Here is a 23,555-nt window from a genome sequence, read left to right on the forward strand (position 1 = left end):
ATGTTGTCCTGATGGCTCCATCGGTTTGAGCCGAGTGTGAAGCGTCTGGGATGAGAATCAGCTCCAAATCAGAGGTCATGGTTCTCACCCGGAAAAAGGTGTCGCCCTCTCCAGGTGGGCGGGGAGTCCTTGCCCTAAGTGGAGGGGTTCAAGTATCTCTGGGTTTTGTTAATGAGTGATGAAGGAAGCGTGTGATTGACGGTTGGATCTGGGACAGTTGAGTCCAAAGACAAAGCTCTTGATTTACCGGTCACTCTACATTCTGACCTCACCTATGGCCATGAGCTTTAATGACCCAAAGGACAAGATCGAGGATACAAGTGGTCAAAATTAGTTTCCTCCCCCAGGTGGCTGGGCGCTCCCTTATATAGATAAGAGATAGAGGGAGGAGCTCACGGGGGACGCTCGGAGTAGAGTCACTGCTCCTCCAGCTTAGGTGGCTCGAGCATCTGTTCCAGAGCCTCCCGGGCTCCTCCTTGGGGAGGTGCTTCAGGCATGTCCCACCGGGAAGAGGCCCCGGGGAAGACCCAGGACACATTGGAGGGACTATGTGGCTTGGAAACGCCTCGGGATCCACCTGGAGGAGTTGGAAGAATTGTCTGGGGAGGGGGAAGTCTGGGTGTCCCTGCTCAGACTGCTGCCCCCGCGACCCAGCCCCGGATAAGCTGAAGATGATGGATGAACAATGGCAATCTCTGCAATCCTCCTCCAGCCCCCGCAGACTTCTACAAACCATTCTCATGTCCAGTGTTGCGCTGGTTTTTGTCCAGCAGCGAGAGGCAACTGCATGTGACAAATACACCACATCCCCTCACCCAGGCACCGCCCCCTCACCCAAGCCCCGCCCAGTTTCCCAGCTCTATTTGAACGTAATTGTTAGTTTAATCCACCTTTAACAACTCAAGGGCCATTTGTAAATCAAGCTTTTACAAGCCAAAAAGACCACATGCATTATGGGTAAATGCGCTTGAGCGAGGCAATGACAGACACAAAATGGAAGACAAATGGAACACACAGCAGGTGTAAGTGGGACATAAATAAAGCCTGTTTATTGGAGCAGACGTTAGACACACTTCCGTTTTAAACACAAACGTCCAATCACATTTAGTCTCTGGGCGGCGCCGCGGGTCACATGTCGGACCAGAGGATGGCGCGGCTGCCTTTCTCCACGCTCGCCACGTAAACTCCGGACGGCGACCATGACACGGCGTTGATGGCGGAACTGCAAGAGAGAAACATTTGGGTTAAACATGAGTCAGAGACATTGAGGAAGTACAAAAAAAGTCCATAAATCTGCTAAAATAGGCCAGAGTACGTCAGTGCTTTTGAGTTCCGCTCAAACTACAATGCTGCGCTGTGATTGGCCTGGCCCACAGCGGCTCAAACTGACCAGAAGAGGGAGGAGTTACAAATAGCAGCCTGACGCTCTTTTCTTTTCCTTTCCTCTCCTCTCCTCTCACCTTCCACTCCTTTCCTTTCCTCCTCTCCCCTTCCGCTCCTTTACTTTCCTCCGGCTCCGCTCCTTTACTTTACTTTCCTCCGGCTCCGCTCCTTTACCGCTCCTTTACTTTCCTCCGGCTCCGCTCCTTTACTTTCCACCGCTCCGCTCCTTTACTTTCCTCCGGCTCCGCTCCTTTACTTTCCTCCGGCTCCGCTCCTTTACTTTCCTCCGGCTCCGCTCCTTTACCGCTCCTTTACTTTCCTCCAGCTCCGCTCCTTTCCTTTACTTTCCTCCGCTCCGCTCCTTTACTTTCCTCCGCTCCTTTACCGCTCCTTTACTTTCCTCCGGCTCCGCTCCTTTACTTTCCTCCGCTCCGCTCCTTTACCGCTCCTTTCCTTTACTTTCCTCCGCTCCGCTCCTTTACTTTCCTCCGCTCCGCTCCTCTCCTCTGCTCCTCTCCTCGCTTGGAAAAGAACCTCAGGAGCCCCAACAAGCAGCGAGGAGCTCCGAGACGTCCCACAATGCACTGCACGACTCGCCTGAAACTAGCGGGTCTGTACCGGGTGCAAAGACTCACTTGTGGTTGCGGTCCAGGGTTCGGTCCACTTTTCCTGTGAGGACGTTCCAGACGTAGAGGGCGCCGTCTGCCGAGCCGGCGGCCACATAACTGCCATCAGGGCTGAAGCGGGACAGGAAACATCAGTGTGAACATCCGGACTGAAGCTGACGAGGAGCTAAAGGGCGTTTCACTGTGACTGACCTGAAGGTGACTCTGGTCCAGTCGGCTCCACATTTGAACCCCTGGGCACTGAAACCACACACGCCTTTTATCAGACACATTTCACATTTAGTCCTGCTTTAGGGTCACTGTGTCGGCACGGTTACCTGAACGTTTGCCTGACGGCCGCCGTCCTCAGGTCGATGATCTTCAGCAGGTCGTCTCTGGAGCAGGTCAGGAGTTCAGTTCTGTCGTGGTTCAGGTCCAAAGACGTGACTCGGCCCATGAGTTCCAGCTCCTGCACGATGCTCTCAGATCTGAAGAGGAATTTAAACATGTTCAGCTGCGTGTTTAACTGAGGTCAACATTAGAGGACACGCGGGAGCCTGAGGCTCCAGAAGCTCCCGCGTGTCCTCTAATGTTGACCTGAGGCTCCAGAAGCTCCCGCGTGTCCTCTAATGTTGACCTGAGGCTCCAGAAGCTCCAGCGTGTCCTCTAATGTTGACCTGAGGCTCCAGTGTGTCCTCTAATGTCGACCTGAGGCTCCAGTGTGTCCTCTAATGTTGACCTGAGGCTCCCGCGTGTCCTCTAATGCTGAGCTGAGGCTCCAGTGTGTCCTCTAATGTCGACCTGAGGCTCCAGTGTGTCCTCTAATGTTGACCTGAGGCTCCCGCGTGTCCTCTAATGTTGACCTGAGGCTCCAGTGTGTCCTCTAATGTCGACCTGAGGCTCCAGTGTGTCCTCTAATGTTGACCTGAGGCTCCCGCGTGTCCTCTAATGCTGAGCTGAGGCTCCCGCGTGTCCTCTAATGCTGAGCTGAGGCTCCCGCGTGTCCTCTAATGCTGACCTGAAGCTCCCGTGTGTCCTAATGTTTACCTGATGTCCCAGAAGCGCACTCTCTTGTCGAAGTGTCCGCTCATCACACACTGCTCTGTGCACACAATGTCGTTGCAGCTGGAGCCTGCGAACACCGTCTTCATACCTGAGAGGGTCACACACGGGTCAGTCACACGGGTCACACACGCTGGTCAGTCGCTCACACACGCGGGTCAGTCGCTCACACACGCTGGTCAGTCGCTCACACACGCTGGTCAGTCGCTCACACACGCGGGTCAGTCACTGGTCAGTCGCGCACACACGCTGGTCAGTCGCTCACACACGCGGGTCAGTCACTGGTCAGTCGCGCACACACGCTGGTCAGTCGCTCACACACGCGGGTCAGTCGCTCACACACGCGGGTCAGTCGCTCACACACGCGGGTCAGTCGCTCACACACGCGGGTCAGTCGCTCACACACGCGGGTCAGTCGCTCACACACGCGGGTCAGTCGCTCACACACGCGGGTCAGTCGCTCACACACGCGGGTCAGTCGCTCACACACGCGGGTCAGTCGCTCACACACGCGGGTCAGTCGCTCACACACGCGGGTCAGTCGCTCACACACGCGGGTCAGTCAGGCACACACGCGGGTCAGTCGCTCACACCCTCACAAACGCGGGTCAGTCGCTCACACACGCGGGTCAGTCGCGCACACACGCGGGTCAGTCGCTCACACACGCGGGTCAGTCGCTCACACACGCGGGTCAGTCGCTCACACACGCGGGTCAGTCGCGCACACACGCGGGTCAGTCGCGCACACACGCGGGTCAGTCGCGCACACACGCGGGTCAGTCGCTCACACACGCGGGTCAGTCGCGCACACACGCGGGTCAGTCGCGCACACACGCGGGTCAGTCGCGCACACACGCGGGTCAGTCGCTCACACACGCAGGTCAGTCGCTCACACACGCAGGTCAGTCGCGCACACACGCGGGTCAGTCGCGCACACTGGACTTGACCATTACTCTCAGAATCGACACGTACAGACTTTGCTCTTCAGGTCCCAGAGCTTGAGCGTTCTGTCGTAGCTTCCAGAGACGATGCGAGCGTTGTCCAGGAGGAAGCGAGCGGCCAGGACTTTCCCGCTGTGGCCAGTCAGGGTGTGCTGAGCAGAGAGACATTCAGCGTGTGACGTCACAGTTTACACATATTTCAGTTTTTACCATTTTTTTGCTTGATAGTTTCTTTTTTAATAAATTACTATTTGCATGAATGTAGTCGAGGCCATTACGTTTGGTTTAATGATGAGACTTTAGCCCTGAATCACTGGACAAACCATCACCTTCAGATTTACGGTAATCACAAAAGTGCACCTCACTTTATTTTTAATCTCTTTTTGCAGCATTTTTTAAAAACATTAAAATGTTTGCGTTTCTTGAAACAATCATAGTACCGTATTTTCCGCCGTAAGTCGCACCAGCCAAAAAATGAAAAGAAAAAAACATAAGTTGCACTGGAGAATAAAAATAATAATATCACATATAAGTCACTTCAGAGTATACGTATAAATATAAGTATAAGACTCACCCCGGCCAAAACTATGAAAAAAAGGTGCAACTTATAGTCCGGAAAAAACGGTATTCTATTTTGATTTATTGCCTGCCAATTTAGCCTGTCCATACTTTTAGCAGAGTCTGTATTTTTTACTTGTTTTAATTTGCATTTTTCACTGAAGCTCTGTTTGTTCACCGATAACGACACTAAACATTTTCACATTTACTTTCTATCGTTAAGACATTTAGTTTTTGCATTTTCTCGGTCTCAGTAAAAATGTCAGATCACGGCTCAGGCCCCGCCCCCTCAGCCTCTCTCCGCCCTCAATTGGTTTGTGGGAGTGGCCTCGTCACCACGGGGCCAATAGGAGCTGGGTACTGGCTCCGCTTGCTGTGACATCACTTCCTGTTGCTGTGAGCGTGCTGAGCCAGCGAGCGACACTGAGGCATGCTGGGAGCAGAGCAAAGGCTCATGGGAGTGAGAGGCCGATGAGAGGGGTCAGAGGTCAGACCTTTTACATGAACATCACAGACCAGAGGAAAAAGTAACCAATAAGTTTGTGTTTCATTTGTGACCCTTTTGATGGACTTTGGATTACATGAGTCAAACGCTGTAGGTTTAGTTTGAATCGTTTTGTGTTGACAGAGCATGACAATTTACTGCATGTCTTTCCCCACTCTAGTCCCCATTTCACCCTGCACTGGTTTAGGGTTTATCAACATCGCCCACTGTAACTGTAATTCATGTCACAGAACATTCTGGAGGACGTAAACCGCAGTCAAACTGACCCGCAGCCTGTAGTCGTCCACCGTCCAGATGCGACTGGCAAAGTCGTTTGAGGCGGCGAGAAGATACGAACCCTGAGAAGGAACGACACAATTCAGAAACAACAAGATTCTGTTTAAAATTATGCAGATTCTCAAAGCATCAGAGGCATTGTTACAACTTTAGTTTCATTTTCAAACATTTAGAGCAACATTGTAAAACCACACAGATTTAATTTATTTCAGTCCCCCCCCCGGTCTTCGCTGTTTCTGTTCCACCCCCCTGGTCTTCGCTCTGTCCCCCCCCCCCCCCCCGGTCTTCACAGTCCCCCCCCCGGTCTTCGCTCTGTTCCCCCCTGGTCTTCACACAGTCCCCCCCCTGGTCTTCACACAGTCCCCCCCCCCCCGGCGGTAGTCTTACAGTCCCCCCGGTTTAACCCTCAGACTCACGGCGCTGTCGAAGTCGATGCTGGTGATCCCGGCGTTGCTCCCGGTCAGAGCTCCTTTGGCTTCACAACGACCTGGAACATTTACACAATTCTGCTTTAAAGTGCAAAATAAAGTGAGGTCACATTTAAGTCTTTGCAAGTCCCTGTGACGGTTTTAGGTCTTTGCAAGTCCCTGTGACGGTTACATATGTATTCCTGGGAGTTTGATGTGTGCGTCGTCATCCCCTGCCGTCTCTGAGCAGAAAACCAGCCTCACGGAGACGACTCTCCTGAGAAACCCTGGCTCTTTTGTATGTTTGAAGTGAAACGTTTTTTGATGTGATTATTTGCCCTTATGATGATAAAGACCATAAAGGACTGACCGGCGACGACCTCCCACAGTTTGACTCGTCGGTCCATTCCTCCTGTGGCCAAGAGTCTGGATCCAGGACTGAACTTCACAGCATTCACTTCCCCATCGTGAGCGTCCTGAAACACACACACACACCTGAGGATAGTAACAGTACTCAAACACGCGCAGAGGAGTGTAGTTGCAGTAAGAGTACTCAAACACGTAGTTGCAGTAACAGAACTCAAACACGTAGTTGCAGTAACAGTACACAAACACGTAGTTGCAGTAACAGTACTCAAACACGTAGTTGCAGTAAAAGTACTCAAACACCTAGTTGCAGTAACAGTACTCAAACACCTAGTTGCAGTAACAGTACTCAAACACCTAGTTGCAGTAACAGAACTCAAACACCTAGTTGCAGTAACAGTACTCAAACACGTAGTTGCAGTAAAAGTACTCACAAACACGTAGTTGCAGTAAAAGTACTCACAAACACGTAGTTGCAGTAGAAGTACTCACAAACACGTAGTTGCAGTAGAAGTACTCACAAACACGTGCAGGGCGGTGGTGGGGACGCGCACTTCCGCACACGCACCAGCAGGGGTCTCCATGTTCTCGGACGGAGAGGTGAGCGAGTTCGCATGTCGCCGCCTGAAAGGACGAAAACAACGTTCAAACCTTCGACCGAAATGAAACAGAAGAACAGACTCAGACGTGAGGATGGGTTTGGGTTCGACCATGAAACGTTAGTTTGGAATTAAAACAAAAACAAATAAAAACAGTGTCACTGCTTCACAAAAGGTCACTCATGTCACAACAAACTAAGTATTTGATTACATTTTTTACGTTTCTGGCAGAAATAATCACTGTGTCGTCTGTTTTCTTTTTGCCACATTTGGAACGCCGACAGTAATACCGTATTTTCCAGAGTAGAAGTTGCATTAAGTTGCACTAGAGTATAAAATAAAATCCAAGACCAAGAACAGACATTTAATCTTAAAATGCAGTTTAAAATAACAGACGAGAGAACATGGTGAATAGGTGCACGTATGCTAACGCTAACACCTTCAGCTACATGACGCACAGACAGAACTGTGGTAAGTGTCTGGCATGTTAAACATATTAACAGTTATTCAGATAACTATAGCATAAAGAACATGCTAACAAGTTTACCAAAGCATCAGTTTTACCCCAAATCACTAAATCCATTGAATTCTTCTTCCTCTGTGTCACTTCTAAACAACTCCACAAAATCCAGAGGAAGAGCCTAGAGCTCTCTTGTGGTTGCCAGTGTGAAAATAACAAATAATATCACATAGAAGTCGCTCTGGTCACACCCTGGCCAAAACTATGAAAAAAGGTGCCACTAATAGTCCGGAAAATACGGTAGTTTCTTTGAGGACCAGGTACATAAACGTTCACCTAAAAAAAAAAAAACCCACTAAATTCATATTTTTAGACAGTTTCATCTTAAATCTAACGCTCCATCCCGGCATTAATCCAACACAATTTATCTTTTGTACTTTTAATTCAAGGACATTTTGATGGGGGCAGGGATGGAGGAGGGACAGGACGTTAAGCTGGGGGGAAAAGTGTGAAAAAATATGAATCTACCATGTTTTTATTGATGAAACGTATCAAAAGAACAGTTTTCTCATCCACAGGAAAGACATGATTAAAGAGATGACCGATCAGAAGCGGTGGCAGCTTTGATTAAACGTTACTGGCGGGGTTTGAGTGCACACGCCACAGTCCACGCTTTGCACCTTCAGCACGGGACAGGGAGTTTTGTTTCGATTTAAAACACCGGGCTGAAGGTGCAAACGGGCGGAGAAAACACCGTCACCTTGGCAGCGGAGGAAGTCCAGGCTCACAAACACTGGAGACAAACGAGAAACGGAGCGGAGAATGGACAGAAACACAAACGGATGTCAAAGGAATGCTCCGAGTTCAACTTAAAACACACACACGTCGACTGAGATGGAAGGACGAGGGCAACTCCAGGGACTTATCATGACTTGTAATCACCTTCAGAGCAGATTGAGAGATTATTGTGGTTTAGTTTGAGCGCACCAGGTTCAAAGTCCTTTAACTGACATTTAACGGAAACTATTTAACCCGAAAGTTTTACAATCAACGTTAAAATCTGAAATGTGACAGGTTAAACTGCACGATTATATTTCAGATTTGACTTAAAACTCTTAGTCCGTTTTGTAAAGTTTAAAATTGAGATGACAGAGATTTGATCTGACACACAATAACACCTTTATTTTTGTTGGACGATGGTTCAAACTGTCGCACATTGATGACATCACAGAGGGATTCAGCTGAACTTCCGTTCATTTTGAACCATCTTCAAAAATGTTTCAAAAAGTGCATCTTAAGAAGGTAAAACTATGATAAATATCTACCACAGGTTCTATTACACTAAGTCAGAATTAGAAACACACATTTTTAGGCATAAACTGTCACAAAATATTAAATCCACTAAATTGACAATCCATTTTAACATTCAAAATTGCATTGGGGCAGATTCATTATTTGGGTGAAATCACAATTTGTCCAGAGAAAATAACTAAAGGTCATTTATGAGCCACAACTCATTAACAGAACACGTTTAATTTATAACATTTAAAAATCAAACTAAAACTAAAAAAATCTACTAAATCTACCAAAGCAAATTCCCCTTTCTAATTTCCAAAAGGTGTAATAAATGCTAATTTTAATCTTGGAGCTAAAAGAATAAAACCAGTTAAATCAAACGGCACTAAATAAGTGAAATAGATGAAATGTCAGTATTCTAAGTTCACCTGGAAATGCCCTGAAGATGAGAGTGAAACTCACCCAAAGATGTTGGAGATGGAGTCGAGTAAACCTCCGGGCGGCGCCTGAGACGGCTTTTTACTGCTGCGGAACAGAGGCATGTTTGAAACACGACACTGAGGCTCACACTTCTACCAGGAGAAACCAGGCCGGACTGAACACGCCCACTTCTGTTAAATATATAGTCCTTACCAGAAAACTTCCCCAAAAATTAACCTCAAACAGAAGCTGAGGCACATTACTTCCACTAACTCAGATTCTCTTTCAGATAAAGACCATTTCCACTTGATAAAAAAAAATTAAAAAAATCAATCACAAGATCACGTGATTACAAGGGCCACATTAAATTACTAATAATGTACATGATTTTGTTTAAAATGTGAAGACAAACTACATTTATCTACTTTTTTAATGCATATTGTATCAAACTGTCTCTTTTGAATCGTGTTGTTTTGTCTTAAATACAATTAAACTTTACTCTGAATTCCACCGTGGCCTCATTTCCTTTGCATTTCAGTCTAACATTTATTTAATTTACTAAACATTTATTAAAATGTTTGTTTGAAGTAGGAGAGAAATGTGGATTTTACGACCACCAGAGGGGTGACCACCAGTGGGGTGACCACCAGTGGGGTGACCACCAGTGGGGTGACCACCAGTGGGGTGACCACCAGTGGGGTGAACAGAGGGGAGACTAATTGGTAAAGAAAGGTGACCAGTGGGGAGAATAATGGGTGAAGCAGGTGACAATTTGGAGTTTAAACTTTAGTTAATGGCACAAATTTGGCATCTTGTTTACATTGTCCTTTACATTGAAAGAAACGTCCCGTTTGTGAAACATGAACATTTGAAATATCCACGTTTATCTCTTTTGCCCAATCAGTCCGATCTGCCCACACTGTGACATCATCCTGTGGGCGAGTGCCAGATAAAAGTCACATGACGCCGTTCTCGGACTCAGTGGCATCAAAACCAGTCTGAGAAAAACATTTAAAAGATCGCCGCGTTATCGCTCACTTTCCGGACTAAAACCGCTTTGTCACGTTTTTAAAGACGGGACTTTTCACAGACTCGCTTTCTTGTTCCCTCTTATGCGCAAACGATTAAAAACTTAAAAAAGATCAAGTTAGTTTGCAAAATCAGGAATATCGTTTGAGTTTTAAAGCTTTTTCTCGAACGCAAGTTGTATTTTACGCCTCAAGATTCCATTTACTTTGACATTTAATATTAAAGAACAGTTTTCAAATAAATACAAATTCTCCAACTTCTATTATTACAGATACTAAGTGCCAGTTCAGAGTGCACATAAAAACAACTTCAAACATGGAAAACTACATTTTTTAACCCGTCGGGGTCCGGAGCTTTCTTGGCCGTTTTTGGGTACCTTCAATTTTGCCCTGATATACTACATTAAGAAATGTTTACCAGACCAATGTTGGGTATCTTTTTTTTCAGCACAACCTCACCTATATGATCAGTTAGTTAGTTTTTCACTTTGACATACTATTTCAACATAACTGGACCTAAACACACACACTGAAAACACAAAGTCAGTCTAGAAAAATTATGTTTTTTTCCCCCATTGTAAAACCCTCAAACATGCTCAACCAAGCATTTAAAAAAGGTTCAAACTGAACCACAGGGTGCAAATATGAACATATAAAAGTATTCTTGTGATATATACAAGCAATAAACAACTATTTACAATAAAAAGTAGGTAAATCCTCAGGCGTTTTTCCATTGGTGTTACTTCTCAAAACAGTTTCTGTCCAAAATGAGAGAGCCACATCAGAAGGAGCTCTAAACCAGATCAACATGAAGTGTGCCCCTCATTTTGCTTCACAACAACTATATTACTGACAATGAATTACTTTAAATACTAAAACTCTCCAAAACTACTCAAAAACAGAATTGTTCTTCCTCCTTGACTATTTGTCATGGGACTAATGTTTACGTTCCTCGTGTGCATCCTGAACATCCGGGTTAGCACAAGGCTAACGTTTTTTTCCATTTTGTTTTATCACAAGACGACAAAGTTATTATAAGAAATGTAACGCGCGCAGAAAAGGGCGCATATTTTTCCGCACATTTTTAATGGAATTGAAACGTTCATAACTTTTATTTGAATCCACCAGATAAAACCAAACAAAAACTCAGACGTTGCTACGGGTCTCCACTTCCGTATGACGTCAACGGCAGCCGTCTACGTTGCTTGGTTTTCATGCTACAGGGTGCTAAAGCCGGCGCGGGCGTCGACCCCGAAGGTTTAAATTAAGCCTTTGAATATTGACGTTTTTAAATGAGAAATCACTTACTCTAAGGAGAAACGTTAAAACATTTTCAGATTTTCGCTCTTCCCGGCGCAGACTTTCCTCCCGAGAAACTTCAGAGCCTCAAATCTGACTTTTTGTTTTTAAACACTTTCACTTTCAATACAAACACTCAGGGATTGGAAACTAGAGGGCGCAGGACACTTCGAGAACAAAACGTGTCCAGAGACTCCAGATTTCACTGAAATGGAACCGGATTCTGTAGAAACTAAACTTTTATTGAATCCATTTTCAATTTAAAAGGCGCACTGTGTAACTTTGAGCCAAGAGCCATCGACCGGCTCCATTAAAACACTGCGAGGGAAAAAGTTGACCTAAAATGTACTGGAAAAAACACTTTCTTGCAATGTTTTCATACTATTTTTGTGGAAAAACTAATAAATCAGTCTTGGATAAATCTTCTGTGAGTAAAACCTTGTGTTGGTTCCGTCAGGGTCTTGCAGAGTGTGAAGTTTGGTGTAGGAGCGACTTTAAGGCCTGATCTTTACGTCTCTGTGGGAGGAAACTGACCTCGGCGTGCGGCTCAGCGTTCTGTGCGGCGACGTCTCTCCGCCTCCTCCTCCTTTACTCGAGTCTTCTGCTAAAACCTCGATGTCGTCTTCTCTGCAAAAACAAAGCACTTGTTACTTGCGTGAGAAATAACAAACAACCCAAATTGCGAACTTAATCTGACAGTTTGACCAAAATGTTTTATAAGTTGCACTTTTTTCATAGTTTTGGCCGGGGTGCGACTTATACTCCAGAGCGATTTATGTGATATTTGTTATTTTCACACTGACAACCACAAGAGGGCGCTCTAGGCTCTAAGCGACGCAGAAGAAGAATCAGCATTTCCTCTACCTCTGGAGTTTGTGGAGTTGTTTAGAAGTGACACAGAGGAAGAAGAATTCAGTGGATTTAGTGATTTGGGGTAAAACTGATGCTTTGGTAAACTTGTTAGCATGTTCTTTATGCTATAGTTATCTGAATAACTGTTAATATGTTACGTTAACATACCAGACACTTACCACAGTTCTGTCTGTGCGTCATGTAGCTGAAGGTGTTAGCGTTAGCATACGTACACCTATTCACCACGTTCTCTCATCTGTTATTATTTTAAACTGCATTTAAAGATTAAATGTCTGTTCTTGGTCCGGGATTTTACCAAATAAATTCCCCCTAAAAATGAAACTTATACTCTAGTGCGACTTATATACGCGTTTAACTGTGTGAGAATGTGACTGGAGAAGCTCGGCGTGGTGAGAGTTACTGACTCGATGGGCAGAGGCTCTTTGGCGGCGTCGGCGAGGTCCTTCTGCAGTTTGGCCTGTCTCCGCCTGAAACGCAGAGGAACAGCATTTACCAACTTGAGCGTACTCGAGCGTCTGTGGTGGTTTAGTCCAGGAAATGTACAAGTATTTCACGAGTCTGGTCAGGGCGGCCATCGAGTGTTTACAATAAGGACGAAAAGGATTTAAATTAAATAATATTTGTCTGGACTTGGCAAAAAAAACAAAAACACTTTGCTTTTCAATAACGCACTTCAGTCATAAATATTCCCTCTAGAACAGGGGTGGGCAATTATTTTCCTCCGAGGGCCATATTCGAATCCAGGCAAGTAGCGGAGGGCCGGCCCGCTATCATTGGTGTAAAAAAAAAAAATCCAAAAAAGGAAATATCAAATAAAATATCACTTTTCTGTCAAATATAGGCTATTGAATCTATTATTTAATTTATTTCACGTCATAGGTATTAAGGATACACGTGCAGACAGATGCCTGTATCTTAGTAGTTTGCCCACCCCTGCTCTAGAAGCCTCAGTCACAGATTTACACCTTTATTTGGTTAAAATGTGTCGTTCAGTCAAATTATAGTGGCATTTTGCCGTAGTATTTACAGAAGTAGTAGAACCTGGTGTACTTCTCATTCACCTCAGTAGTGACAGTAGCATTTGTGACAGTAGCATTTGTGACAGTAGCATTTGTGACAGTAGCATTTGTGACAGTAGCAGTACCTGGTGTCCTTCTCGTTCACCCCAGTAGTGACAGTAGTATTTGCAGTAGTAGTACCTGGTGTCCTTCTCGTTCACCCCAGTAGTGACAGTAGTATTTGCAGTAGTAGTACCTGGTGTCCTTCTCGTTCTCGGCGTTGAGCTTGTTGGCCTCCTGGGCCTTCTCTGCCATCCACCTGGACACCAGCTCCTGATTGTCGTCTGTGGTTTTCCTCAGTTTCTCCTCCAAAGCGCTGAACGTGATCTGCAGCGCGTCGTACTCGTCCTTCAGGGTCTGGTTCGCCCGCTCCAGCTCCTGAAGGAACATGGGAGGACACGCTTAGGACGCGCTAAAGCAGGGGTGTCAAACATCCGGCCCGCCGAACATTTTGAATTAATATTTAAAAATAAATAAAATAAAATAAATGTGTTCATAGAACCGTAGTTACTTCCGTAACCGTTGTTAGCGCTAAAACTACATGTCCCACAATGCCGCTGGTGGCCGGCCCTCCCCCGCGTGGCTCTTCACTACCGTGTGTACTGCGGAGGGAGAAGTGCTGAGAGAAGTAAGACACGCGTTTGCGCACTTAACAGCACTTACGCACCTCAGAGCAGAGGTCTGAGCGAGGACAGAGACGTGTGGCTTTAGGAAACACGTGACTGTTTTGTGGATTTTAGAGTTGTGCCAAAAGTTGAGCTAACAAGAAAACTAACTTCTGTGATGATGCTCTGTGAGGAAAACTTCCTCTACAAACCTGGACAGATCAGGAGCCACAGGTAAAAACACAGGTCAGAGTGTAATAAAGTATGAACATGACTATGTCCACACTAATGTGACTGAACACAAACACAATGACCTCATTTGAGTCACTACATGAATCATTTGTCACTAAGATCAACTTAAACTATGAAAATAGCGAGCTTGTATTGAGTTTGAGCAGAAACATGTCAGTGATATGAACATTTCACATCAGAAATGAGCAGTCTTTCACCTGCTGCACATTTGCTCTCCACAACTATTACTAGACTGTAAGAAAAGCTATTTAATTATATTTTTTATTGTTTTATTTTGTACATAATATTTGGCCCACGATTTGAGAAAAGAGTTTGGTTTGATGGAAACTGTGGCTCATAACTTAACCCCCTTAAACGCTCCACGTGTGTTTGTATTTAGTGGTGAGTCAGTTCAGGTGAACAGATAAATACAGATAACTACACAGACATGGAAATGTTAGTTAGTACATTTAAAAAAGTTTTTTTAAATCTTGAAGTTTATTTTGTTATAAAGTCAAATACAATATTTTTCAGTTCCAAATACCCATGACTAAATGTTTATCTCTGTAGATCTGAAGTTGTAATGCACATAAACTGAAGCAGTGTTGGTGAAATTACACCCGTTTTTCTTAATACATCTCAGTTTATGAGAACAAACGCGTTTGTAATTTCTTTTAATTGATCCAGTAATTGCTTCAAAAACAGCGTAGGCTATATAAAGTTATTTATTTCTTATATTTTTTTGTATTGTTTTATGTTATGTTCGGCCCGCGACCCAGCCTGAGCATCGAAATTCGGCCTGCGGCCCACAATGAGTTTGACACCCCTGCGCTAAAGCCTCCCCCAAAGTCTTCCCTATACGCCGTCAGGTCTCAGCTTGAAAACTTGGGATCAACGCTGGCTCCGCCCCTCGGCCTCTTTCTCCCGCTCTGATTGGTCTGTGGGAGTGGCCTCATCACCGCGGCGCCAATAGGAGCTGGGTACAGGCACCGCCGGGTGTGACGCCACTCCGTTGCTGTGAGCGCGCTCTGAGCCAGCGAGCAACACCTGAGGCGCGCTGGGAGCAGAGCAAAGGCTCATGGGAGTGTGAGGCGCTGCAGAAGGGCGTGTGCCGCTCAGACCTTTTACAGCTCATCATCGACCTGCACGGGATCCAAGAGTCTGTGACGTTTGGATGCAACGCCAACCGAGCGACTAAAACCAGTCTATAGCTTTTCTCTTCTCGCCGTCTGACCACGCCCAACCACACCCAGCCACATCAAGCCACACCCGAACACACCCAGCCTCGCCCGACCACACCTAACCTCACCTAGCCCGACCACGCCTGACCTCGCCCGACTTTGCCCGAACTCACTCGAATTCGCCCCACCACACCCAGCCACACCCGACCTCACCTGACCTTGCCCAACCTCGCCCGACCACACCCAACCTCACACAGATGAAGATAAGAGGGTTCTGTCTCACCTGTAAAGTGTTCCTGAGCTCTCGACAGTCTCCCTCCAAAGTGCTGATCTGCTGCTGGTGCTCCAACATCCTGAAACCAAAAGGGAAACGCCCGTCATCACCACGACGACCTCAGGGAACGTCTGCGATCGTCAGCGTCTGCAGTTCCGAGTCAACGGACGGAGCCGCACAGGAAACGGCACCGGGCTTTTCAACGTCACGAAAATGTAACGTCTCAGACGTGTTTCTTGGAGCGCTCGTTTCTGCTCTGGTTTGAGACACTCGTTCTTTCACTTACTGATGTTTAGTTTTTATTATTCACCAAGAAGTATTTTAGTTGATGAAAGGTTGAGTCTCACAAAGAACATGGCGTGTGAATAAACTGACTTTGCCTCGTTGCTCTGGATTTCTTTGTCCTTCTGTTGGATTTGGTTGTTCAGGTCGATGACGTTTTGGGCCAACTGCAAAACACAGAAAACAGGCCTAGCATCAAATCCCAGTAAAAGTCTCACCTCTCTCCTCTTCACAGTAAAAGTCTCACTTCTCTTCACAGTAAAAGTCTCACTTCTCTTCACAGTAAAAGTCTCACTTCTCTTCACAGTAAAAGTCTCACTTCTCTTCACAGTAAAAGTCTCACTTCTCTTCACAGTAAAAGTCTCACTTCTCTTCACAGTAAAAGTCTCACTTCTCTTCACAGTAAAAGCCTCACTTCTCTTCACAGTAAAAGTCTCACTTCTCTTCACAGTAAAAGTCTCACCTCTCCTCTCCTTCACAGTAAAAGTCTCACCTCTCTTCACAGTAAAAGTCTCACTTCTCTTCACAGTAAAAGCCTCACTTCTCTTCACAGTAAAAGTCTCACCTCTCCTCCCTTCACAGTAAAAGTCTCACCTCTCCTCCCTTCACAGTAAAAGTCTCACCTCTCCTCCCTTCACAGTAAAAGTCTCACCACTCCTCCCTTCACAGTAAAAGTCTCACCTCTCCTCTTCACAGTAAAAGTCTCACCTCTCCTCTTCACAGTAAAAGTCTCACCTCTCCTCTCCTCCCTTCACAGTAAAAGTCTCACTTCTCTTCACAGTAAAAGTCTCACTTCTCTTCACAGTAAAAGTCTCACTTCTCTTCACAGTAAAAGTCTCACCTCTCCTTCACAGTAAAATTATCTCCTCTCTTCACAGTAAAAGTCTCACCTCTCCTCTTCACAGTAAAAGTCTCACCTCTCCTCCCTTCACAGTAAAAGTGTCACCTTTCCTCCCTTCACAGTAAAAGTGTCACCTCTCCTCCCTTCACAGTAAAAGTGTCACCTCTCCTCCCTTCACAGTAAAAGTGTCACCTCTCCTCCCTTCACAGTAAAAGTGTCACCTCTCCTCCCTTCACAGTAAAAGTGTCACCTCTCCTCCCTTCACAGTAAAAGTCTCACCTCTCCTCTTCACAGTAAAAGTCTCACCTCTCCTCTTCACAGTAAAAGTCTCACCTCTCCTCTCCTCTCCTCCCTTCACAGTAAAAGTCTCACCTCTCCTCTCCTCCCTTCACAGTAAAAGTCTCACCTCTCCTCTCCTCCCTTCACAGTAAAAGTCTCACCTCTCCTCTCCTCCCTTCACAGTAAAAGTCACCTCTCCTCTCTTCTTGTGCAGTTCCGTCAGTTCCTCCTGGTGTCGGATTCTCATTTGGGCCATTTCCTGTTGGAGTGCGTCGCTGCGGCTCGAGTCTGAACCAGCGCTGAGGGAAATGAACTGTTAGAACAAGGACCAGGCAGGAGGAGCAGCAGAGGCAGGAGGAGGAGCAGAGGCAGGAGGAGCAGCAGAAGAGACAGGAGCAGCAGCAGAGGCAGGAGGCGCAGCAGAGGCAGGAGGAGGAGCAGAGGCAGGAGGAGCAGCAGAAGAGACAGGAGCAGCAGCAGAGGCAGGAGGCGCAGCAGAGGCAGGAGGAGGAGCAGAGGCAGGAGGAGCAGCAGAAGAGACAGGAGCAGCAGCAGAGGCAGGAGGCGCAGCAGAGGCAGGAGGAGGAGCAGAGGCAGGAGGAGCAGCAGAGGCAGGAGGAGGAGCAGAGGCAGGAGGAGGAGCAGCAGAGGCAGGAGGAGCAGCAGAGGCAGGAGGAGCAGCAGAGGCAGGAGGAGGAGCAGCAGAGGCAGGAGGAGCAGGAGCAGCAGAGGCAGGAGGAGGAGCAGAGGCAGGAGGAGGAGCAGCAGAGGCAGGAGGAGCAGGAGCAGCAGCAGCAGAGGCAGGAGGAGGAGCAGAGGCAGGAGGAGCAGCAGAGGCAGGAGGAGCAGCAGAGGCAGGAGGAGGAGCAGAAGAGACAGGAGGAGCAGGAGCAGCAGCAGCAGAGTCAGGAGGAGGAGCAGAGGCAGGAGGAGGAGCAGAGGCAGGAGGAGGAGCAGACTCACCCGTCGTGAGGCCGTGGAGACTCATATTTGTCGGTCTGATATCGCTCGGACAGAACGGTCTGAAGGTCCGACTTCTCCAGGAGACGAGTATCTGAAGAGGAGGAGATTTGAGGAGGAGAGAAAGGTTTAGGAGAGAAACGAGACAAACTTAAATCCAAAGACACAAAATGACTCATGACGTCGATCAGGTCAATCATAGTCCATAAATGTGAATTAGGAAGATCGTGGGTTTGTGTAAAAGAGCAGCTGTAACACTCACACTGGTGGATGATCTCCTCGAAGGCGTGTCTCTGCACTCGATCTCTCACTTTCAGCTGCTCACACACGTCTCTCTTCCACTGGCACTCCACCCGCCTCTCCGCCATGTCCAGCTGAGCAAAACAAACACGTCAAACTCCACCCGCCTCCCCGCCATGTCCAGCTGAACCAAACAAACACGTCATAAACTCCACCCGCTTCTCCGCCATGTCCAGCTGAACCAAACAAACACGTCAAACTCCACCCGCCTCTCCCCCATGTCCAGCCCAGTTTTTTTAAATACTCAAAAAGAGCTAAAAACTAAACGTTTTGTGATATTTTGACTCTGGTCAGCTTTGAGCTGATTGGTCAGAACTTTGTCACGCAGTGGGTGGGGCTAGTCCATATAGAGGACGTGCACCTAACGTCACGTCATCACGTGATTCAGTTGCGCAACCGTTGCGGACTGCAAGAACACGTACACACTAGAGCTGGGTTGAAAAAAAATCGATTTCCCGATTTTTAATCGATTTGCATATTAATGACCGATTATCGATTCGTACGTCCAAAGACAAATTTTTTTTTTTAAATTAAAAATATTTTCTACATTTCCCTCAGTGAACTTCAATCTACCTTCAAGAAAGATAATTCAGGACTCCTGGATTATCTTTCTTGAAGGTAGATTGACCCTTAACCTTTTCATCAGCCTTCCAGCCATCAGTAACTAACAATACTTGTAAGATTTGCTGTTTAATATTGATATACTAGTTTTAAAATGTTAATTCTCTACACAGTCATGAAGTGAAGGAAACGGTTCCAATACATTTCATTTTTAATAACATTAACCCCCGGATCGAAATGAAATCGAAAATCAGATCGAAATCGGAGCGAATCGGATGGGATCTGAGAAATCGGAAAAAAATTTGATTTTGAAACGTAAAAAGCGGAATGGAATCGATTCTTGAAATTTGAATCGAAACCCAGCTCTAGTACACACACTGTGATGTTGGACCTTTCTGCAAATGGACTTTCTGAATCTGCTGCGAGGTTGTCAGACCCTCACAAAGAGCGTTATTTATCCAAGATTCGTGAGATAAGATGCCCAGACCCGTGCTCCAGCCGAAAGCAGGAGCACGGGTGTGCTAGTGTTTTAAGCGAGTCGCGGCTCTTCAGCAGTAACACCAGGCTGAGAAATAGATTTTCAAAGTTAGGGGCCTGGGGGGAAAAGCAATTTCAGGGGCCCACAAGCGCGCGCGGCATCGCGGCGTCATAAGAACAAGATAAATGTGTTGTTTTAAACCTGGTTATTAGCATGTAAAACAATTTAAAGTACTTTTATCTGTAATATGATATGAAGGAAGAGTACAAATACTGAATCATATAAACCAGAGATCATGATCTTTAAAACTGTTTAATTCAATATAATAATGTTTCTTAGATACAAAATTAATACTGTTTACAGCATTTGACACAAGGAGATCTTGTGGAATAAATGAAATCTCGTCCTACAAAATAAACTACTAACATATATACATTGCCCCGAAAATTAGACCGGGCATTTCCGAGGACACGTGAACGCAACACGAACGCAGCGGCCAATCAGATGCCCGCTTTCATCGATATTACATCACGGAGACCGCACGGCCAATGAGAAGCGTGTCTGTCAAAACAAAACTTAAGTGATGAAAATGCCCCGAATATGGCCAAATCACTAGTTAAATCTTGATTTTTTTCAAGGAGGGGCATGGCGGCCCCCCTCCTATCTCAAACCGCGGGAGATTCAATTGCTTGCGGGCCCCGGGCCCCCGTCTATTTCACAGCCTGAACACGCTACCCGGACATATACAATTACCAACAAATTGTCTTTGTACACTGCTGAAGCACTGACAAGTAACAAGAGCTCGGATGGCTATAAATACTTCGTGGCTGGATGAATTAAGGAACTATCTGAAAATGCGTCTTTATCAACTTGCCCATACTGATCATTAGCAAAGTCAGCAATTTCAATTTAACCTCCCGTCAGCTCTACGCTACTAAAAATCATATTACTACTGCCACGAAAAGTGTGCAAAATACATTATGTATGGCTACTTGCTGCAGAGGTAAACTACATCGCTACTAGGCTAGGCTACGTGTATCTTTCTGGCATGTTTACATGCTACTTGTAGTAGGCTAGGCATTGTTGTAGGCATTATGCACGTTAACACGCCAGAAAGAGCGCAGATTTTGGCTGATATTGGAGTCATCCTGGACCCAAGATGGGTAAATCTTGCTGTGCAATTGGATGCGCCAATCGTCAGGAAACAGACGGAGTTTCTTTCTACAGAATCCCGAAAAACACTGAGACGGTCAAAATGGCTAGCAGCCATTGAACACGAGCACAGAACACTAGGCTACTTGTAGCATAGCAGCCGAGGTAAAACTCAGTCTGTTTCCTGACGATTGGCGCATCCAACTGCACAGCAAGATTTACCCTTCTTGGGTTTAGGATGACTCCAATATCAGCCGAAATCTGCAATATTTCTGGCGTGTTAACGTGCATAATGCCTACAACAATGCCTAGCCTACAAGTAGCATGTAAACACGCCAGAAAGATACACGTAGTCTAGCCTAGTGGCTATGTATTTTGTATCTTTCTGGCGTCCACAACAGTGGAACCACGTGACGGGGTAACGTCACTGCATTTCCTCTATAGAGGAAGTAGACATGGAAGAAAAAAATAATCCTCATCATTCATGTTGTGAGTGTTTGGCGTTTGTAATTGGTCAAAGCCGTGAAGCTCCACGTGATAATCAGACATTGACACGTGTTAATCAGACATTAACACGTGAACAGACTTGCAGATCTGGTCTACAGCCCTTCAACAAACCCTTTGTTATTGTCAGTGGCCTTTAGCACGTGTAGCATTAGCACCAAATGTGAGCACAGATGCCCCTGTTGTAGTCTGAGGTTTGCGTTCGTGACTCAGATCAACCACATCTCTTGAAAAAAAAAAAGAATACCTCTCATTATTTAATATCTAATTAAAGGCTTGAAAATCAAATTCGATTTTCCAAAATCTCCATGACACCTGGAAACCATGTTCTCAGTCATTGATTATGACTAAATCCAGATCTTTTACCAGTGTAGCAGATGTGTTTGTAGTTAGACATGTTCCGTTTCCTGGTTTAACTCCACAAAATAAATATTGTGCAATCTTATTTAGCATTTTCAGAAAAGCTTAAGTTTGTCTTGAAATTAACGGTTTGAATTGTAAATCATTCACATCAATATGAGCACAATATTGTGCTCATATTGATGTGAATGATTTACAAGTCAAACCGTTAATTATGGTTACTACTTTTGACAATCATACTGACACTGCTGCATTGGACACGACGAAGATCGCAATCTTCCCCCAAAATGATGTATATTTGTATAAAATATATTCCAAGACGACGTAATTTGATAAATGTAGTCATTATTGATGTGACCATTTAGTTTATTTTGCCGCTACATGATAATACTACAAAAAAAACAGACAAAGTAATCCCACTCCTTTCTAATGCACTAATATTACCCAAAAGATGCAACACATTTCTTGATAGAAGAGTCAAACCGCGTGGACTTTCAGGCTTTAAACACTTTTAGTCTTAGAAAGTCCTGAATCAGCTGTAACTCTGATTTAAATCTGACTCACTTTCCGTTTGACCAGAGGCTTTGTTTATTAAGCATCCTCTAAATAACTTAAGTAAAACAAACTAATTCCAAGTCACACACACAGAAACAGCTGATCCATTTCGCAAGTCAATAGTTCATTTGTCACTAAAGGCTCAGTGTTTTGCATTTTACCCAATTTGACAAGTCACGTGTTTGGGACAAATATGTGTTTATGAAGATTAAATCAAACTCGTAAGACGTTTTAACCAAATCCCAACAAAAGCAGTAAACGTGTCAAGTTGCTGAACTAAAACACGTTCATTGTGTGTTCATAGATGATATAAAGTGGTAAACTTGGTGAATTTAGTCAGAATTGTGTGTAAATCGCGGCTGTGTTTGTGATTGCAGTGACTCGACACGTTAGCATTGCATGCTAACACGCTGCGGTGACTTGCGGGGATAAAAAAGGTCCAAACTCACGTCATCTAACCGCGGCCCGGACGTGGGTCGGTTCGGTCGGTCCCCGGCGCTCGGTGCCGCAGGTCAGGTCCACACACGGAGGGGAAATCGGTGTAAAACTGTCAACTTTCGCTTTTTACCCGACATCTGCAGCTTCTGTAGTTTCGCACCAACACAGCGCCATTTTGGCTCTGCGTGGAGTCTTCCGGTCAGCGCGGGAAAGTGACGTACAATTTAAACACCCTTTCCCCGCCCCCCGAGAACTCGTTTTACTTAATAGATAAACCATGTCTAAACCAGGACTAAAGCCGATCTACACCAAGACCAAACCAGGTCCTAAACCAGGACTAAAACAGGTCTAAAGCTGGTCCAAACCAGGTTGTCTAAACCAGGTCTAAAGTCGGTCTAAACTAGGACTAAATCAGGTCATAAACCAGTGGTAGTTGGGAACAAAATCAGGACTAAAGATCTAGGACTTTTTGGGTGCATTCACACTCGCACGTTCATCACATCGACCCAGACCGAATCTAAAGCTGGACTGGATCAGAGCTAGATTTTAATAATAAAACACAAACAAGCAATATTTTAATGTTTTTTTATTAATAAGAAAACATCCTTCAACATTTCAGCCAATCAGGGCCAACTTCATAAAATAAAATGTTCAATAACTGACATTTTTACCCAAATACATTTTTATCATCCATTTCTCTTGTTAATTCAACACGTGCTGCGTTTTTGAAGTAGTATAAATGTAGTTTTGTGAGACAAAACCCTGACACGACGAGTCAAATGTTTGATTTGAAAACGACAACAACAAAACAAAGTTGTATAATTTACAGAAATGGCTTCAAATCCTGAATCAAAGCATTTCAATTTGAATTCAAACTGCTGATCTACAGTGATTTCAGTAACAGTCAAGTCAGTGTATGAAACTTTATCAGTGGAGTGTGCTTTCTGAACAGTTCTAACCATTGTGAAGATCTAACATCACATTTTTCACTTTAAGAATTAAATATAAAATACATTAGGCTTTTTCTACTTGAATTTAAAAGTTCTTTAAAAAAGCTTAAGCTAAAAGAGTTTTACAATTAAGTTTTTTCCTCACGTTTGCAATTATCTGCAGCAAGAACTTTAAAATCATGTTGTAATTTTGAGGTAAGTTTCCTTCATTTTTCACACTTTGTAAATATTTGCAGATACAGTTTTCATTTTACACATTTAAAATTAGGCTGAAATAGCAATTTAAGCATTTTGTTTAATCTAATTCACATAAAAGTAAAATATGATACGTTTGGATTATACACTGCAAAAACTTACCGGAAGTAAAAATCAAGTTTGACTTCTACATTTGATCCAGTGTTGAACTAAATTTTTAAGATATTTTATTTTAGATTAAGATAAATGTAGATTTTATTCAAACACAGTAAA

General features: G+C 45.1%; 1 protein-coding gene across 7 annotated transcripts; it reads right to left on the reverse strand.

The window, feature by feature from the left end:
* Window positions 1–1,021: 1,021 nt before the first annotated feature.
* On the reverse strand, window positions 1,022–22,330 carry atg16l1 (ATG16 autophagy related 16-like 1 (S. cerevisiae)). 7 transcript variants are annotated; one of them, XM_072462078.1, is made up of 21 exons: window positions 22,149–22,330; window positions 18,052–18,163; window positions 17,793–17,883; window positions 17,023–17,128; window positions 15,803–15,876; window positions 15,437–15,506; window positions 13,333–13,514; window positions 12,483–12,545; window positions 11,740–11,832; window positions 8,921–8,980; window positions 7,923–7,955; window positions 6,625–6,727; window positions 6,108–6,213; window positions 5,747–5,817; window positions 5,321–5,392; window positions 4,023–4,143; window positions 3,036–3,141; window positions 2,327–2,476; window positions 2,202–2,249; window positions 2,019–2,120; window positions 1,022–1,222 (listed from the first exon to the last, which is right to left on the reverse strand). In XM_072462078.1, exons 2-21 carry the CDS (start codon window positions 18,155–18,157, stop codon window positions 1,129–1,131), a joined length of 1,851 nt encoding a protein of 616 aa, XP_072318179.1. In that variant the 5' UTR covers window positions 18,158–18,163; window positions 22,149–22,330; the 3' UTR covers window positions 1,022–1,128. The 7 variants fall into 7 exon arrangements, with proteins under 7 accessions (XP_072318179.1, XP_072318172.1, XP_072318164.1 ...); XM_072462071.1 differs by having other exon boundaries at window positions 8,921–8,983; XM_072462063.1 differs by having other exon boundaries at window positions 11,740–11,825; window positions 12,473–12,545.
* Between the last annotated feature and the right edge of the window lie 1,225 nt (window positions 22,331–23,555).

The sequence above is a fragment of the Eucyclogobius newberryi genome, unplaced genomic scaffold, assembly GCF_026437365.1.
Source record: "Eucyclogobius newberryi isolate DKJ021-1_F unplaced genomic scaffold, fEucNew1.0.hap1 SCAF_10, whole genome shotgun sequence".
NCBI classification, from domain to species: domain Eukaryota; kingdom Metazoa; phylum Chordata; class Actinopteri; order Gobiiformes; family Gobiidae; genus Eucyclogobius; species Eucyclogobius newberryi.